Source organism: Ranitomeya imitator, chromosome 3, assembly GCF_032444005.1.
Source record: "Ranitomeya imitator isolate aRanImi1 chromosome 3, aRanImi1.pri, whole genome shotgun sequence".
NCBI lineage: Eukaryota > Metazoa > Chordata > Amphibia > Anura > Dendrobatidae > Ranitomeya > Ranitomeya imitator.
This window is the reverse complement of record NC_091284.1, coordinates 464,761,057-464,781,352: the sequence shown is the minus strand read 5'-3', so window position 1 is coordinate 464,781,352 and position 20,296 is coordinate 464,761,057. Positions and strand designations below refer to the sequence as shown.

General features: G+C 45.4%; 1 protein-coding gene across 1 annotated transcript in view; it reads right to left on the bottom strand.

Annotated features, from left to right (window-relative positions):
- Positions 1-15,886, bottom strand: part of CASTOR2 (cytosolic arginine sensor for mTORC1 subunit 2) — a 288,254-nt gene extending 272,368 nt beyond the window's left edge. The window contains exon 1 of the mRNA XM_069757439.1: positions 15,116-15,886. Within this exon, the coding sequence (XP_069613540.1) occupies positions 15,116-15,228 (113 nt within the window). The 5' untranslated portion in view covers positions 15,229-15,886. The remainder of the gene's footprint in view (positions 1-15,115) is intronic.
- Between the last annotated feature and the right edge of the window lie 4,410 nt (positions 15,887-20,296).

The window sequence follows — 20,296 nt, the reverse complement described above, 5'->3', positions numbered from 1 at the left end:
AAATGTCACAACAGAGTGAGAAAAGGGCAGGATTAACAATATTACAAGCTCTCAGTGAACGCCTCGGCTTTTATTGTTGGCAAGGTCTCAAATTAAGGTGTTTAAATTGTATCGTCATTGTAATACTAACATAACTCAGCACTGAGAGGTAGAGACAACAAAAAAAATTGTAGAGTACCTAAAAGGTTTTCAAACAATGGAAAAATCCATTGACTGCCTCCCAAGAGTCTAGGGTATTTAGATAGAGGGCCAGGCGACACACTGAACTTTGACCCCTGGTGAAAGCTGGTAACAGTCAGTTTTAATGTTTTTTTTTTTTGTTTTTTTTAGGCACAAGGACCTCTCTCTGCGGCACAAGAAAAGTTCAGGAATGCCTAGCACACGGTCAGTGGCGTATCCAGGGGGGGGCAGCCGGGGCATGTGCCCCGGGCGCAGGCGACAGGGGGGCGCCAGCGGGCCGCCTGATGATGCGGCGGTCCAAGGAGGCTCCTCGTCGGCGGCATTTTGCTGCCCCCACACTGAGATAGTCCTGTTCTCTGAGCCGGCTGTCAAATTGACAGCCGGCTCAGAGAAAGTGCTGCGCGTCCAATCCCAGCGGCGTAACTACCCCACAGCAGAGCCCCTCCACCGCAGGGAGCCGCACACCACAGCAGTTGCTGCCGCTGCTCTGTGCAGCACAGAACCTGTGATGAGGTCACAGGAGGGGAGGAGTCAGGAGTCACATGATCAAGGGCCTCCGTGTAGTGCAGGACTCTGCTGGTTGTCATGGTGCTGGACGAGGGTAAGCTTTTGTGTGGGGTCAGGAGTGGTTTATGTGGCTGTAGCAGAGCCGTGTGTGTACGAGGTGTACAGAGCGGAAGCCATGTGTGCAAGGTGTATGGAGCGGAGCTAGGTGTGTACGGAGTGGAGCCGTGTGTGCAAGGTGTATGGAGCGGAGTCGTGTGTGTCTGTGATGTGTATGAAGCGGAGCCGTGTGTGTACAAGGTGTACAGAGCAGAGCCACGTGTGTACAAGCTGTACGGAGCAGAGCCGCATGTGTACAAGCTGTACAGAGCAGAGCTGCATGTGTACAAGGTGTATGGAGTGGAGCCACGTGTGTACGTGGTGTACGGAGCGGAGCCGTGTGTGCAAGGTGTACGGAGCTCAGCTGCGGGTGTAGGAGTAACTAGGTGTGGCCATTATACTGTAAACAATATGTGTGTGTGTGTGTGTGTGTGTGTTTGTGCGTGCATGCGTAGCACTGCAAGTGAATGTGCAGAGACGTAAATGGTTTTGTGTGTGTGTGTGTGTGTGTACAGGGAGGAGAGGCGAGGGCAATGATGGGGCTGACAGGGAGAGTGCAATAATTGGGATGTAGGGGGAGGAGGAAATGATGGATGTGGTGGAATGGGCAATAATGGAGGTGGAATGGGCAATGATGGGGGTGGGGGGGAAATGATGGAGGTGGTGGAATGGGCAATGATGGGGGTGGGGGGAGAATGCAATGATGGTGGGGAGGAGGAAATCATGGAGGTGCTGGAAAGGGCAATAATGAAGGGGTGAAGAAATGATGGAGGTGCTAGGATGGACAAGGATGGTGGTGGTGGAAAGCACACTGATGATATTGGAGCGGGAGAAAATGATGGAGGTGGTGGAAAGGGCAATGATGGGGATGGTGGGGGAAGAGAAAATGATGGTGGTGAAGGCAAAGATGGAGGTGGTGAAGAGAGCAATGATGGGGTGGGGTAGGGGAAAATAATGGGCATATATGAGGAAACAGTACAGGAGAATGGGGGGCATATCTGAGGAAACAGTATGGGGATGGGTGCAGACAGTATGAGGAGCGAACGGGGGAATATATGTGGACACAGTATGAGTAGCGATGTGAAAAATGTATGTGGACAGAGTACGGGGAGTGAGGGTGATGGGATGTGTGCAGACACAGTATGAAGAGTCAGGTGAGCAGGCAGTATAGAAAGTGAGGGGGTAAATATATGAGACAGTATGGTGAACAGGAGGGATGTGAGGAGACAGTATGAGGAGGTTTGTCAAAATGTATTCTTGCCCCGGGTGCCAGAAACCCTAGATACACCTCTGCACATGGTCGGTGGGGGTCCCTATAACAGACTGTGGCAAGGAGCTACAGCTAGACTTCAGTGGTGACTATGCATGTGCTGATCAAAATTTTTAGTAATACGTGCAATTGAAATAGAATTTGTAAGCAATATTTTTTAGGCTTTAACTCCTTAATGACCGCCAATATGTCTTTTAACTGACCTGAGATATTAGAGAATAGCCTCCCCATACAGGTGACAATCCAGCAGCTGTTGGCTGTCCACTATAGCTGACAATTTGCTGCATCAGCCACAAACAGTGTTTGCATCCTACATATCTATTTAACCCCTTACATGCTGCTGTCAATAGTAACTACTAAACTAAACCAGGGATTCAAGCTTCAGGAGGCTAATTTGCATATTCCAGGTGCCTTCTGGGAGAAGCGAAGTCTCCCTAAGCTAGAAGATCGTTGGGTACAGCCGGGACCAGCTGCTTCGAAAGCATCACCAAACCAGGGATTCAAGCTTCAGGAGGCTAATTTGCATATTCCAGGTGCCTTCTGGGAGAAGCGAAGTCTCCCTAAGCTAGAAGATCGTTGGGTACAGCCGGGACCAGCTGCTTCGAAAGCATCACCAAACCAGGGATTCAAGCTTCAGGAGGCTAATTTGCATATTCCAGGTGCCTTCTGGGAGAAGCGAAGTCTCCCTAAGCTAGAAGATCGTTGGGTACAGCCGGGACCAGCTGCTTCGAAAGCATCACCAAACCGCGCCCAAATTTTTGCCTGTAGGACATTATTGCAAGAGAGCTTGGCTGAGTAGATTACACAAGAAGGAAAACACACAGCAAGTCAGCAGGATCTAGGAGCAACATGGCAGATGTGACAACCTACATGGTGAGCTGCAGCATGTGCTACATGTTCACAGATCGACCAGAAGAAGAATCCAATTTAACCTGTCAGAAGTGTAGACTAGTGGCCCTTTTAGAAGAAAAGGTGCGGGGTCTGGAAGAAAGAATAGCAACTTTGAAACTCATCAAAGAGAATGAAGACTTTCTAGACAGAACAGAAGCATCTCTACTGGTCACAGAAGGTGCAAAAAGTGTCAGAGAACCTCCAAAAGCAGATGAGTGGAAGCATGTGACCAAAAGAAGCAAGAAGACCATGGAGAAATCACCAACCACACAACTGAAGAACCGATATCAAATCTTTGTAGAGGATGAAGATGGCACACCTAAGAATGAAGCAATACCAGCAAGCAAAAAAGAAAAGGGCACACAGCAACAAGTGACAGCAAAAAGTACAGCCAAGAAGCAACGAAGAGTGGTGGTGGTGGGAGACTCACTACTGAGAGGCACCGAAGCAGCCATCTGCAGACCGGACAGAACTGCAAGAGAAGTATGCTGCCTTCCAGGTGCGATGATCAAGGATGTGACCGATAGGATACCAAAGCTCTTCAGCTCCAAGGACGTCCACCCATTTCTTCTGATACATGTTGGCACCAATGACACGGCAAGGAAGGACCTACCGACAATCTGCAAGGACTTTGAAGAGTTGGGGAAGAAAGTAAAGGAACTGGATGCACAGGTAGTTTTTTCTTCTATCCTTCCAGTAGACGGGCATGGCACCAGGAGATGGAACAGGATCCTTGATGCAAACAACTGGCTAAGACGATGGTGCAGACAACAAGGATTTGGATTCCTGGACCACGGTGTGAATTACTGGTATGATGGACTCCTCGCCAGAGACGGACTACACCTCAACAAACCTGGGAAACACACATTCGCCAGAAGACTCGCTACACTCATCAGGAGGGCGTTAAACTAGAAGAAGAGGGGACGGGAAGAAAAACATTAGACTCGAACAAAGACGACCCAGGAAAACATACTCAGAAGGGAGGTAAGAACATTTCTAAAACAATCCACAGTGAGGAGATTGGAACAAAACAAAATCCTCTAAACTGCATGCTCGCAAACGCCAGAAGCCTGACAAACAAGATGGAAGAACTAGAAGCAGAAATATCTACAGGTAACTTTGACATAGTGGGAATAACCGAGACATGGTTAGATGAAAGCTATGACTGGGCAGTTAACTTACAGGGTTACAGTCTGTTTAGAAAAGATCGTAAAAATCGGAGAGGAGGAGGGGTTTGTCTCTATGTAAAGTCTTGTCTAAAGTCCACTTTAAGGGAGGATATTAGCGAAGGGACTGAGGATGTCGAGTCCATATGGGTTGAAATTCATGGAGGGAAAAATGGTAACAAAATTCTCATTGGGGTCTGTTACAAACCCCCAAATATAACAGAAAGCATGGAAAGTCTACTTCTAAAGCAGATAGATGAAGCTGCAACCCATAATGAGGTCCTGGTTATGGGGGACTTTAACTACCCGGATATTAACTGGGAAACAGAAACCTGTGAAACCCATAAAGGCAACAGGTTTCTGCTAATAACCAAGAAAAATTATCTTTCACAATTGGTGCAGAATCCAACCAGAGGAGCAGCACTTTTAGACCTAATACTATCTAATAGACCTGACAGAATAACAAATCTGCAGGTGGTCGGGCATCTAGGAAATAGCGACCACAATATTGTACAGTTTCACCTGTCTTTCACTAGGGGGACTTGTCAGGGAGTCACAAAAACACTGAACTTTAGGAAGGCAAAGTTTGACCAGCTTAGAGATGCCCTTAATCTGGTAGACTGGGACAATATCCTCAGAACTAATAATACAGATAATAAATGGGAAATGTTTAAGAACATCCTAAATAGGCAGTGTAAGCGGTTTATACCTTGTGGGAATAAAAGGACTAGAAATAGGAAAAACCCAATGTGGCTAAACAAAGAAGTAAGACAGGCAATTAACAGTAAAAAGAAAGCATTTGCACTACTAAAGCAGGATGGCACCATTGAAGCTCTAAAAAACTATAGGGAGAAAAATACTTTATCTAAAAAACTAATTAAAGCTGCCAAAAAGGAAACAGAGAAGCACATTGCTAAGGAGAGTAAAACTAATCCCAAACTGTTCTTCAACTATATCAATAGTAAAAGAATAAAAACTGAAAATGTAGGCCCCTTAAAAAATAGTGAGGAAAGAATGGTTGTAGATGACGAGGAAAAAGCTAACATATTAAACACCTTCTTCTCCACGGTATTCACGGTGGAAAATGAAATGCTAGGTGAAATCCCAAGAAACAATGAAAACCCTATATTAAGGGTCACCAATCTAACCCAAGAAGAGGTGCGAAACCGGCTAAATAAGATTAAAATAGATAAATCTCCGGGTCCGGATGGCATACACCCACGAGTACTAAGAGAACTAAGTAATGTAATAGATAAACCATTATTTCTTATTTTTAGTGACTCTATAGCGACAGGGTCTGTTCCGCAGGACTGGCGCATAGCAAATGTGGTGCCAATATTCAAAAAGGGCTCTAAAAGTGAACCTGGAAATTATAGGCCAGTAAGTCTAACCTCTATTGTTGGTAAAATATTTGAAGGGTTTCTGAGGGATGTTATTCTGGATTATCTCAATGAGAATAACTGTTTAACTCCATATCAGCATGGGTTTATGAGAAATCGCTCCTGTCAAACCAATCTAATCAGTTTTTATGAAGAGGTAAGCTATAGACTGGACCACGGTGAGTCATTGGACGTGGTATATCTCGATTTTTCCAAAGCGTTTGATACCGTGCCGCACAAGAGGTTGCTACACAAAATGAGAATGCTTGGTCTGGGGGAAAATGTGTGTAAATGGGTTAGTAACTGGCTTAGTGATAGAAAGCAGAGGGTGGTTATAAATGGTATAGTCTCTAACTGGGTCGCTGTGACCAGTGGGGTACCGCAGGGGTCAGTATTGGGACCTGTTCTCTTCAACATATTCATTAATGATCTGGTAGAAGGTTTACACAGTAAAATATCGATATTTGCAGATGATACAAAACTATGTAAAGCAGTTAATACAAGAGAAGATAGTATTCTGCTACAGATGGATCTGGATAAGTTGGAAACTTGGGCTGAAAGGTGGCAGATGAGGTTTAACAATGATAAATGTAAGGTTATACACATGGGAAGAGGGAATCAATATCACCATTACACACTGAACGGGAAACCACTGGGTAAATCTGACAGGGAGAAGGACTTGGGGATCCTAGTTAATGATAAACTTACCTGGAGCAGCCAGTGCCAGGCAGCAGCTGCCAAGGCAAACAGGATCATGGGGTGCATTAAAAGAGGTCTGGATACACATGATGAGAGCATTATACTGCCTCTGTACAAATCCCTAGTTAGACCGCACATGGAGTACTGTGTCCAGTTTTGGGCACCGGTGCTCAGGAAGGATATAATGGAACTAGAGAGAGTACAAAGGAGGGCAACAAAATTAATAAAGGGGATGGGAGAACTACAATACCCAGATAGATTAGCGAAATTAGGATTATTTAGTCTAGAAAAAAGACGACTGAGGGGCGATCTAATAACCATGTATAAGTATATAAGGGGACAATACAAATATCTCGCTGAGGATCTGTTTATACCAAGGAAGGTGACGGGCACAAGGGGGCATTCTTTGCGTCTGGAGGAGAGAAGGTTTTTCCACCAACATAGAAGAGGATTCTTTACTGTTAGGGCAGTGAGAATCTGGAATTGCTTGCCTGAGGAGGTGGTGATGGCGAACTCAGTCGAGGGGTTCAAGAGAGGCCTGGATGTCTTCCTGGAGCAGAACAATATTGTATCATACAATTATTAGGTTCTGTAGAAGGACGTAGATCTGGGTATTTATTATGATGGAATATAGGCTGAACTGGATGGACAAATGTCTTTTTTCGGCCTTACTAACTATGTTACTATGTTACTTCATATAAATGATTAACAGAGTGTGGGGGCTTCCTCTTTATCCCAATTGGTGCCCTCAGATCATGATTGAGCGGTCCTGATGTTTGCCGTGGCAATTCATGACCAAATAGCGGCCTTAGAGTCTGACGGCTGTAGTAACCTGTTCAGAAGTTAGCGGCATTTAGGTGGTAAAAATGCACATTTTCATTTCTGTCATGCCACTTTGCATTAATTCCTGAAATCACCTGAAGGGTTAATAAACTACCTGACTGCAGTTTTCAATATGTCAGGGGGTGCTGTTTTTAAAATGGTATAACTTTTGGGGGTTTCCCAATATATGGGTCCTCTAAAGTCACTTCAAACATGGATAGGTCCCTAAAAAAAATACAGTTTGTAAATTTCCTTGAAAAAATGAAAAATTACTGCTACATTTTAAAACTTTCTAAAATGCTAGCAAAATAAATAACATTTTACAAATGGTGCTGATGTAAAGTAGGCATATGGAAAATGTTATTTATTAATGTTTTGCTGTGGTATGACTATCTGGATTAAAGGGATAATCATTCAGTTTTAAAAATTGCTAATTTTTTAACATTTTTCTGAAATTTCTGATATTATTTATAAATAAACACAAAGCATATCAACCTAAGTTTACCATTATCATAAAGTATAATGTGTAACGAAAAAACAATCTCAATCTCTGGGATTTGTTGAAGCTTTCCAGAGTTATTACCACATAAAGTGACACTGGTCAGATTTCAAAAATTTGGCTCCGTCACTAAGGGGTTTCAGCAATGTGTCCATATAGGAAAGTACTTGCGTATGTATCAAATGCACTATTAATAATAGACAGATGAGTCGTCTGCCAGGGCCGTGGGGTACCCGGTACCGTGTCCGGTACTCACAGGGGGATGTCACGGTGGCGGCGACCCGGTCCGTGGCCCTGGGCGCCCATGTAAAAGGGGAAAGTCTTTAAAGGGGATTGTGTATAGATGAGGATGGTGAACGGTGTAGTAAAGAACAAGGACACAGGTTTGCAGTCTCTTTACCTGGTTTAATGTAGGCTTCAGGCAACCACAGTCCAGGGCACTAGATCACAAGTACAGGCAGGGTCCGGCCGGCTTGGAAGCGAATGTAGAGTTCCCCTTTACCAGGTGGAGTTAAAAGCCTTCCTCTAGCGTGGTGGTGTTGTAGTCCTTTACTGTCTATGGCTTCTGATAAGGTCCTCACAGTTCTTCTCTGTCCCCCATACAGGATAGGAAACAAACCCGTATGACAGGTGACTCGAGCCTTTTTACAGGATCTCTATCATGACCTGGGGTCTATGCGTCACTGTGCCTCCTGGGTATTGAGGCGGACAGGTAATTTGCAGTTCAGCTGTTCTGCCGCTCTCTTGTAAGTCTTAGAGTCCCTTACAACATCGGTGTTCTGGCTACTGGTCATCTGCGCTTCAGAGGGAGGCAGCTCGTACGCAGCTGGTATCCCCCGATTTCACTCACCTGTGCTTCGCTCTCCTACACGCTCACTGAACGATGTTCTTTCCTTCTGCATGTCTTTCTCCAGGGGCTATAGTACTTCAGACTACAGGGCCCCTTCAGACCTCCTGACAATCTATGTCGGTCTGCAACTCTCCTCTGTTTCTCTCTGACAGGAACTGACTCACTTTCCCTCCAAACCACAAAATATATTGGGGAGTCACGTAGGAATAGTATCAAAAGCTCCCCCTTGTGGCCTGGAGTGTGAACATGTTGTGTGCATAGTGATTATCTGATAGAGAGATATCCGTCATCACTTCCAAGCGTAACATCACTCTCCCCGTGAGGAAAGCAATGTCACTGAAGACCAGGACCCTGGGGTGCCACACATCCATCAAGTAGAACTATAAAAATGTATTATTCATCATTGTTACCATTTGGAAAAAGAAAAAAACTTTTTTGTACTTTACCAACTACTACCCCTACCACCTTAGTAAATACAGACAGATATTCTCTGGTAAACTCGCCTGTATACATTGTAGACTTTATATAACTTTAGCTCTGAAATGAAGAAATATTTATAAATTGATTTTTGCATTATGGTTTAGAATACAGAGTCATAGGTATGGAGTTTAAAAATCCTAGAAAGATCTCCTAAAAATAATGACAACTGGCAATATGTATTGCTTCCCTATGGAATGTTACATAAGATCATACCTTTATTTTTTGTACATTATTGCACACATACCCATTATGAGTACCGGTAAATGGTTAAAGAGCTGGAAGTCTCTTGTTGACGGACTTGCAGCTTTGCTCGCACTGCTTTTCTTTACAGTTATATATACACACACATATAAATGGACAAATGATGACGTAATGTTGTTATGCATACTTGTTGAAGAAGGCCAGGACGTTTTTTTTTTTTCGGAGCTGCAGTCACTACTTGTGGGTATCGGACAGTCTTCAAACAGAAAGATACGAGACTCCAACAAAGTTTACTAAAAGCAGAGCTATTGGTGGCAATAAGAAACTCAAGAACAGATATAAAATTGAGGATATGGTATTTAGACATCTATAAAATTATCTGCAGATAATAAAGATAACATTTGTAGACAACTTTTTTGTCCAGCTAAAAAACAAAACAAAAAAAAACCCTGATGTCAACGGGATACGTACCTCTATTTAACTGCAAAAGACCTATAAAAAGATTTAGCAGACTCTTGAATTGGGGTACTTTCAACAATAGAACAGATACACCTCCACAAATATGGCTTTGATGGAAGAGTCATCAGAAGAAAACCTCTCATGCTTCTTCTACATAAAAATCCAGTGTCAGATCTATGCAAAAGAACATCTATATACATAATTGTCTAAGGGTCACTTCCGTCTGTCTGTCCTTCTGTCACGGTTATTCATTCGCTGATTGGTCTCGGCAGCTGCCTGTCATGGCTGCCACGACCAATCAGCGACGGCCACAGTCAGATTAGTTCCTCCCCTACTCCCCTGCACTCACTGCCCGGCGCCTGCTCCGTAATCCCCTCCACTCACCGCTCACACAGGGTTAATGGCAGCGTTAACGGCCCGCGGTGTAACGCACTCCGTTACCGTTGCTATTAACCCTGTGTGTCCCCAACTATTTACTATTGATGCTGCTTATGCAGCATCAATAGTAAAAATGTCATGTTAAAAATAATTTTAAAAAAACAAAAAACCTGCTATACTCACCCTCCGCCGCCTTTATCGCTCCTCGCCACGCTCCCGGGACCGCTCCATTGCAAGCGGCAGCTTGCGGTCCGGTCCCAGGGCTGGTGTGTGACAAGGACCTGACGTGACGTCACGGTCATGTGACCGCGACTTCATCATAGGTCCTCCTCACACCAGCCCTGGCACCGCAAGCTGCCGCTTGCAATGGAGCGGTCCCGGGAGCATGGCGAGGAACGATAAAGGCGGCGGAGGGTGAGTATAGCAGGACTTCAACGGACCTTCGGAAGGTGAGTATATGTTTTTTGTTTTTTTTTAAGTCTCTATACTACGTGGCTCTGTGCTGGCCAATATACTACGTGGCTGGTCAATATACTACGTGGTTGGACAATATACTAAGTGGCTGGGCAATATACTACGTGGACATGCATATTCTTGAATACCCGATGCATTAGAATCTGGCCACCATCTAGTCTAAACATAAACCTGATGCATGTTGGAAACAAGTCCTGTGGATCAATGAAGTTAAAATTGAACTCTTTTGCCTCAATGATCAAAGGTATGAGTGGAGAAAAAAATCCAATCATTAAGAATGGGGGTAGATCAATCATGCTTTGGGGTGTGTTGCAGCTAATGGTACGAGAAACATTTCTCAGGTAGAGGGAAGAATGGATGTAGCTGTAAATCAAGAGCAAAGGCCCCATACAAATTAGGTGGTTGTTGGACGAATTATGCTTTAGCTGACAGCCATCCAAGACTCTCCTATACATATGAGCACTTATTAGCCAAGCGCCCCCATATTTAATCAGAACACAACTGGATGATACATAGGCAGGCAGCCAACCAATGGCAGAACAATGCGGCAATCGACAGTCCAAAATTGGACATGCATGATTGACATCCCCCATCAGCCATTGCACTCCATATACATTAGGTTGTCTGATTAACCTGTCAAAATCAGCGGGTTTGGCCAGCAATAGTCTAATATGTATGGTTGCTTTAATTTCTGAATTGTGTCTTCCAAATGGGACATGTCATGAGTGATGGAGTGTGAATGTCAGTTATGTTGAATTATGTAGAGTACTGACTGCTGTATGATCTATAGACAGGGCCGTATTTGCCACTAGGCACTTGAGGTCACGTGCTTAGGGCGGCAGGATGCGGGGGGGGGGGGTCATTATACAGTATGGAGCATCATGTGGGGCCATTATACAGTATGGAGCATCATGTGTGGCCATTATACAGTATTGAGCATCATGTGGGGCCATTACAGTATTGAACATCATGTGGGTCATTATACAGTATGGAGCATCATGTGTGGCCAATGGCCATTATACAGTATTGAGCATCATGTGTGGCCATTATACAGTATGGAGCATCATGTGTGGCCATTATACACTATGGAGCACCATGTGTGGCCATTATACAGTATAGAGCATCATCTATTTCCATTATACAGTATTGAGCATCATGTGTGGCCATCATACAGTATGGAGCATCATGTGTGGCCATTATACAGTATTGAGCATCATGTATTTCCATTATACAGTATTGAGCATCATGTATTTCCATTATACAGTATTGAGCATCATGTGTGGCCATTATACAGTATGGAGCACTGTGTGGCCATATTTGTTTTTGTTTATAATTATTGTATATGAAACAGTGTGATCAGCAGTGCTAAATGGGTGTGGTTGGGACGTGGATATGGGTGTGACTAGTTGTGAAATGGGTGTGGTCAGAGGTGTGGCCTAAAATATGCCGCGGCGCACTACACGCGCCGCAAACTTTATACCTCTTTCCCTTCTTCAAAAGTTGGGAGGTATGGTACCACATTTGCCAGATCACGGCAAGTGTCGCAAATCCCATAGGGAATGAATGAGGCCAAACGCAGTGTTGCCGTAAGTGATCCGGTACATGGCAGATGCAGAAAAACTGCCCAATCTGCTGCAAAAGGCGACTTTCACATCAGAGATTTATGGCAAAGTCACTGCCGATAGTGTCATACTCACCAAAGGGGGAGGCAGCACTAAAAGTGCCTAGGGCAGCAGAAACTCTAAATACGGCCCTGCCTATAGAGTCACTAAAGATTTCCTGCATAGCTAGAAAAATCACTACTTCTGACAGTTGCACATAAAACTAGTAAAAACTAGTAGCATTATACAGAGTCAGTTTTGACACTGTAATATGTCACTTTTTTCCCACCATCAGGGAGTAACATAGTAACATAGTTAGTAAGGCCGTAAAAAGACATTTGTCCATCCAGTTCAGCCTATATTCCATCATAATAAATCCCCAGATCTACGTCCTTCTACAGAACCTAATAATTGTATGATACAATATTGTTCTGCTCCAGGAAGACATCCAGGCCTCTCTTGAACCCCTCGACTGAGTTCGCCATCACCACCTCCTCAGGCAAGCAATTCCAGATTCTCACCGCCCTAACAGTAAAGAATCCTCTTCTATGTTGGTGGAAAAACCCTATATCCTCCAGACGCAAAGAATGCCCCCTTGTGACCGACCATCCTTGGTATAAACAGATCCTCGGAGTACCACATTTATTTTCCTACCTATTGAGCCGGATTAAACTGTGTCAGTGAATAAAGAGTGCCACCACTTATCGTATAGACTCCAAGTAACCCCAGCACCCTCACAAACTAACATTTGACCAGTGTGCCCATCTACTGGATGACAATTTGTCAACTGTATCCCAAACCCACATTTTTGACATGTAAAGAAATGTTTATCTTCAGTGGGGAACTGCCAGTGGAGCCAGGTTACAGGCCGTTATTATGGCTTCTTTCCCGTCTCCTACGATATATGAATCATTTTTCACTTCTTGTCCAAAATTTTCCTTGGAGTGAAGAAGGTGTGAGGGGGAGGAGAGGGAAGAAGGTGTGAGAGAGGGGAAAGGGGGCTAGTGGAGGGGCGAGAAGGGAAAGGGGAGGAGCAACTTTTTGCATTCCTGTGCGGTAGGCGGGCACGTCAAAATGCCACATGCAGACGCATCCGCATACACCGCATGTCCCTGCGTACCCAGTGTTAGAGATAGGTACGCAGGATGCATGCGGAAGTAGGCGGAATTTAAGGGAGCATGTACGCAGCCATACGCAGACCAGCCAAATGCAAGTGTGTAACCAGCCTTACTAATTTTAACATTGCATTTTTTAGGCTATGTGCACACGTATTTTTTGGGGGCTGTGGATTTTTCCGCAGCGGATTTCAGAAATACTAAAGGTAAAAGGCACTGCGTTTTACCTGCAGAATTACCGTACCTCGGTTTTTATGCGGAATTTGTGCAGATTCCACCTGCGGATTCCTATTATGGAGCAGGTGTAAACCGCAGCAGAATCCGCACAAAGAATTGACATGCTGCGGAATGTAACCCGCAGTGTTTCCGCGCGTTTTTTTTCCGCAACATGGGCACTGCAGATTGCGTTTTCCATAGGTTTACATTGTACTGTAAACACATGGAAAACTGCGGCGGATCCGCAGCAAAATCGGCAACGTGTGCACATAGCCTAATATACCTTAGATGTGGCCACCCTTTGCATGGTTACCATGAGCAACTATATGGAGAAATGTTTTTCTATATGGACACACATACCCATATGAATGTACAAGTGTCAAAGATAAAGAACATAAAGCTGCACAGGAATCAAGCAAGACATCTAAACAAAGACTACATGATACACTGCAGACACACACCTATAGGAGAGGTTTACCGCTGGCCTTTATTGGTGACCCTCAGAAAATACCTGTTTGGCATCAGATTAGGGGTCTACGCAGCACAACAATGACCATTAAGTGGACAGACAATCTGCTGTGAAGTCCATTCCTGCAGTATTTAGTTACGGAGTAGAAAATGAGACCATTCATTGATTCCTCTCTATGCGTTTCTTAATTCTGCAACTGCAAGACTAATAATGCAAAATTCACAACAACAAGGCCCAGAAAGCTTAATAACAGGGGGGTGGGTTTGGGTTACACTGAATGCCCAAACACCTTGTATTGGATCCATGGAAAAAGCCAGGCCTGGGTCACAAACAGAGCTTCTCTTTGTGTCAAGTATTGAAGAGACATTTACTTTCTCCACTCCTTGTAAACATCCATTTCATCAAGCATGCAACAACTGACCGAGGGAAACGGCAGCATTAAAATAAAAAAAGGAACAGTAAAATATGTCATCCGTCTTTGGGGGCTGGAATTGATGGGGATATTTACTTATTTGCTCATAAACAACTTATGGAAGTATAATTATTGCCATTCATTGATCCAGGAGACCTGGGGGCGTTGGAAATAGCAAAAAGATTTAGTAGCCATTATGACATAAATTACATTAACCCCTTCATCCCCCCCAATGGGGGAGTGTGGCACTGCTGAGCCTTGGAATGGCCATGATTAGTTAACAGTTGCATCCACCCAGAGCAGAGGGGAAGAAAGTAAACAAGGGTCTGGAATAAATTACTTGGCAAACAATGGCAGAGCTCCACCACTGGGGAGACAAAAGCAGCAAGCCATATGTGTGCACATCTGTGCAAAGCTCTACAGAAGGGGGAGTGGCAGCCTAGCTAAAAGCCCCAGCCATTGTTTCAAATGGACCATTGATCCTACTAGACAAACTTTACCAATGGGTTTGTCCAAGTTGTTATACGATTGCAGAACAATGGACACAAGGTGGGATCCGAACATCTAGTAGAAGAGACAGTAATGTACAATCAGGCCTGAAAAACAAAATTTACTGCAAGGTAAAGCCCGGAAAAGAAAAAAAATAACAAAGGAAAGCAAATAGAGCAGATAGCCATCCTGGGGTAAGAGCTAACCATCCGGAGGGAACCGGGGCGAAGGATGGCAACCGTGCACGGTAGGAAATACACCGCATCTGGCCAATCAGACGCCTGCGTATACACCGATGGTATACACCGTGTACCGTATACATAGATCCATCCACACCTGTTTTCTGGGCACAATCCACACCTGTTCCATTCATTCTCTGCTGCCCCCCTGCATCCCAATGACAGCACAGCCATCCTATCCTGGGCTTTGTGCCCCCCAAGCCCCCTTTATGCTGCCCCTTACCTGGTTTTGGAGGACAGGAAGGCAAGTTTGACCAATCCATAGGTAAACAGCTGGATGTTCTCCTTGGCTATGCTGGCTACTTTCAGCCTGTGCTCTAGGATATGCAGTTCCATCTTTTCCTGCTTCTCATCTGTACACCATCTAGAGGGAATACTGTTGTTGCCTTTTGTGTTGATTGCAGACCCTTCCTCCTTTGTCCCCCCTCCTTCCAGTGCAGCTGATAGGGGAAAGTGAGAAAGGGTCGGTAAATGGAGAGTGAGGGGGATCACAGGGAGAGGGGGAGCTGCCGGAGTTCAGGAGGACTCGCACAGCGGCGGCTCCGTCCAGAGTGCAAAAAGCAGCTGGTGCTACACTGTAACAAACAACTTGCCACTCAAGCCGCCCCTCTCTGCGCATGCGTGCGTGCCGGCCCCGAGGCATGACGGGAAATGTAGTCCTGCCCACCGCTGAGGAGAAGAAAGACCCGGGGTTGTTTGTGTCTTGTACTCGCTGTATGTCGTCTTGTATGTCGTCTTGCTGTGACGTGTGGTAATGAACCTCTGTGCGCTAGTAGGGGGTCGCGACATTCGGTTGCTTGTGCAGCGTTCTGTCGTGACTCTGAGACTTGTTTTGATTGAATGACGCCGCATTTAAAGAGACACTGTGCGCTAGGCTGCAGTCTATTGTTCCCTGATATCAGGCGCGGGGAGGCTGGGTGACGACTTCTGCAGTTTCCCTCATAGCTTCTCACATTGCTCAGAATCCCCCGCAGAGGTGGGCGGTCACGTGGACGATGGTCTATAAAGTAGGTCAGATTTACACCCCTAGTAGCCAATCACAGTTCAGCTTTTTTTTTTTCTAGAGCTGTTTGTATCATGAAAGCTGACTTCTGATTGGTTGATATCGCAGCAGACTTCTTTTAAATAGAGCTTGGAGGCCCTTAAAGGGCTTGTCTATTACATTACTACCTCCTCGGTGTGTGCTAACAGCTGCAGACAAACGTGACATCCTTCTAAGCAGGAGGCTGAAGTTGGTTTCTTATTCCTCAGTTTCTTATGCAGCAATTTTTTCTTTTCTGTTTTTTATAAGTTTAACAACAAAAAAAATAAGCATCACAATAATAACATACAATGCGGCGAGGTGCCCATATGTGAGTACACTTAAAACCCGCTACAAAAATAATAAAACTGGAACAAAAATGGGCATCAAACTGGGCAACAAAGGGTGTTAGTCAAAGGATTAAATGACTTGGGGCCACTGATATCACTCTGCAGACATATAGAACAGGGCGACCCACATCAAAACCAGGTCGCTACAGCCTGGCCCATTTTGGGCCACTGATCTCACACTAATACACAGATAGTGATGCCCTGCATCAAATCCAGGTACATACAGCCTAGCCCAAAGGGGTTCTGGGCATCAGAACTGGCATCAAAGTGGGAAAACAGTCGATTTTGGCCATTTGAGTAAGTAACTGGCTTTTTAAGGGGGTTAAATGACTTTGGGCCACTGATCTCACACTGTGAATACACAGATAGTGATGCCCCGCAACAAACCCAGATCCCTTTATCCTGGCCCAAATGGGTTCTGGGCATCAGAATTGGCATCAAAGTGGGCAAACAGCCTATTTTCACATATTTGAATAAGTAACTGTTTTTAAGGGGTGAAATGACTTTGGGCCACTGATATTACAATGCATAACATACAGAACAGGGAGCCCCACATCAAAAACAGGTCTCTTCAGCCTGGTCCAAATGAGTTCTGGGAATCAGAACTGGCATCAAAGTGGGCACCGAAGGGCGTTTAATGAAAGGGATAAATGACTTTGGGCCATTGATCTCACACTGCAGACATACAGAACAGGGCACCCCACGTCAAATCCTGGTCTCAGCCTGGCGCAAATGCGTTCTGGGCATCAGAACTGGCATCAAAGTGGGCAGACAGTCGATTTGGGCCATTTGAATAAGTAACTGGTGTTTTTAAGGGGTTAAATGACTTTGGGCCACTGATCTTACACTATGAATACACAGTTAGTGATGCCCTGCATCAAACCCAGGTCCCTCCAGCCTGGCCCAAATCGGTTCTAGGCGTCAGATTTGGCATCAAAGTGGGCAAACAACCCATTTTCACAGATTTGAATAAGTAACTGATGTTTTTAAGGGATCACTGATATCAGAGTGCAGATATATAGAACAAGATGCCCCATATCAAAACCAGGTATCTCCAGCTTGGCCCAAATGGGTCCTGGGCATCTGAACTGGCATCAAAGTGGGCAAACAGCCCATTTCACAGATTTGAATAAGTAACTGATGTTTTTAAGGGGTCAAATGACTTTAGGCCACTGATCTCACACTAAGGCCAGAGTCACACTACAGCGAGATACGGCCGAGTCTCGCAGGTTAAAACCAAGCTCTGGCACCGGCACTCCAGAGCAGAGCGTGCGTCTCCATGTATTGCTGTGCGGCTGCAGGCTCCGCTCTGGAGTGTCGGTGCCAGAGCTTGGTTTTAACCTGCGAGACTCGGCCGTATCTCGCTGTAGTGTGTGTGATACCGGCCTAAGAATACACAGATAGTGATGCCCTGCTGTTATGATAAGGTAATTCAGTACCACAATGGACATAGAAGTCAGAGCACATACAGTGACCTGACAATAACCCAAAAACATAGAACGAGCTCTGAGACGTGGGAACTCTGCTGACCGCAATCCCTAATCCTCTCCAACCACACTAGAGGCAGCCGTGGATTGCGCCTAACGCTCCCTATGCAACTCGGCACAGCCTGAGAAACTAGCTAGCCTGAAGATAGAAAATAAGCCTACCTTGCCTCAGAGAAATACCCCAAAGGAAAAGGCAGCCCCCACATATAATGACTGTGAGTTAAGATTAAAAGACAAACGTAGAGATGAAATAGATTTAGCAAAGTGAGTCCCGACTTTCTGAACAGAGCGAGGATAGGAAAGGTAACTTTGCGGTCAACACAAAACCCTACAAAAAACCACGCAAAGGGGGCAAAAAGACCCTCCGTACCGAACTAACGGCACGGAGGTACACCCTCTGCGTCCCAGAGCTTCCAGCAAGCAAGAAAAAAACAAGCAAGCTGGACAGAAAAAAATAGCAAAAGCAGAACTTAGCTATGCAGAGCAGCAGGCCACAGGAACGATCCAGGAGGAAACAGGTCCAATACTAGAACATTGACTGGAGGCCAGGATCAAAGCACTAGGTGGAGTTAAATAGAGCAGCACCTAACGACTTCACCACATCACCTGAGGAAGGAAACTCAGAAGCCGCAGTACCACTCTCCTCCACCAACGGAAGCTCACAGAGAGAATCAGCCGAAGTACCACTTGTGACCACAGGAGGGAGCTCTGCCACAGAATTCACAACAGTACCCCCCCCTTGAGGAGGGGTCACCGAACCCTCACCAGAGCCCCCAGGACGACCAGGATGAGCCATATGAAAGGCACGAACAAGATCGGGAGCATGGACATCAGAGGCAAAGACCCAGGAATTATCTTCCTGAGCATAACCCTTCCACTTAACCAGATACTGGAGTTTCTGTCTTGAAACACGAGAATCCAAAATCTTCTCCACAATATACTCCAACTCCCCCTCCACCAAAACCGGGGCAGGAGGATCAACAGATGGAACCATAGGTGCCACGTATCTCCGCAACAATAACCTATGGAATACGTTATGTATGGAAAAAGAATCTGGAAGGGTCAGACGAAAAGACACAGGATTAAGAACCTCAGAAATCCTATACGGACCAATGAAACGAGGTTTAAACTTAGGAGAGGAAACCTTCATAGGAATATGACGAGAAGATAATCAAACCAAATCCCCACACAGCGTCTGCGATTAGCGAAACGTTGAGCCTTCTCCTGGGACAAGGTCAAATTGTCCACTACATGAGTCCAAATCTGCTGCAACCTGTCCACCACAGTATCCACACCAGGACAGTCCGAAGACTCAACCTGCCCTGAAGAGAAACGAGGATGGAACCCAGAGTTGCAGAAAAACGGCGAAACCAAGGTAGCCGAGCTGGCCCGATTATTAAGGGCGAACTCAGCCAAAGGCAAAAAGGACACCCAGTCATCCTGATCAGCAGAAACAAAGCATCTCAGATATGTTTCCAAGGTCTGATTGGTTCGTTCGGTCTGGCCATTAGTCTGAGGATGGAAAGCCGAGGAAAAAGACAAGCCAATGCCCATCCTAGCACAAAAGGCTCGCCAAAACCTCGAAACAAACTGGGAACCTCTGTCAGAAACGATATTCTCTGGAATGCCATGTAAACGAACCACATGCTGGAAGAACAACGGCACCAAATCAGAGGAGGAAGGCAATTTAGACAAGGGCACCAAATGGACCATCTTAGAGAAGCGATCACAGACCACCCAAATGACTGACATCTTTTGAGAGACAGGAAGATCTGAAATAAAATCCATAGAGATATGTGTCCAAGGCCTCTTTGGGACTGGCAAGGGCAAAAGCAACCCACTGGCACGAGAACAGCAGGGCTTAGCCCGAGCACAAATCCCACAGGACTGCACAAAAGAACGCACATCCCGCGACAGAGATGGCCACCAAAAGGATCTAGCCACTAACTCTCTGGTACCAAAGATTCCAGGATGACCAGCCAACACCGAACAATGAACCTCAGAGATAACTTTATTCGTCCACCTATCAGGGACAAACAGTTTCTCCGCTGGGCAACGATCAGGTTTATTAGCCTGAAATTTTTGCAGCACCCGCCGCAAATCAGGGGAGATGGCAGACACAATTACTCCCTCTTTGAGAATACCCGCCGGCTCAGATAAACCCGGAGAGTCGGGCACAAAACTCCTAGACAGAGCATCCGCCTTCACATTTTTAGAGCCCGGAAGGTACGAAATCACAAAGTCAAAACGGGCAAAAAACAGCGACCAACGAGCCTGTCTAGGATTCAACCGCTTGGCAGACTCGAGATAAGTCAAGTTCTTATGATCAGTCAAGACCACCACGCGATGCTTAGCTCCTTCAAGCCAATGACGCCACTCCTCGAATGCCCACTTCATGGCCAGCAACTCTCGATTGCCAACATCATAATTTCGCTCAGCAGGCGAAAACTTCCTGGAAAAGAAGGCGCATGGTTTCATCACCGAGCAATCAGAACTTCTCTGCGACAAAACAGCCCCTGCTCCAATCTCAGAAGCATCAACCTCGA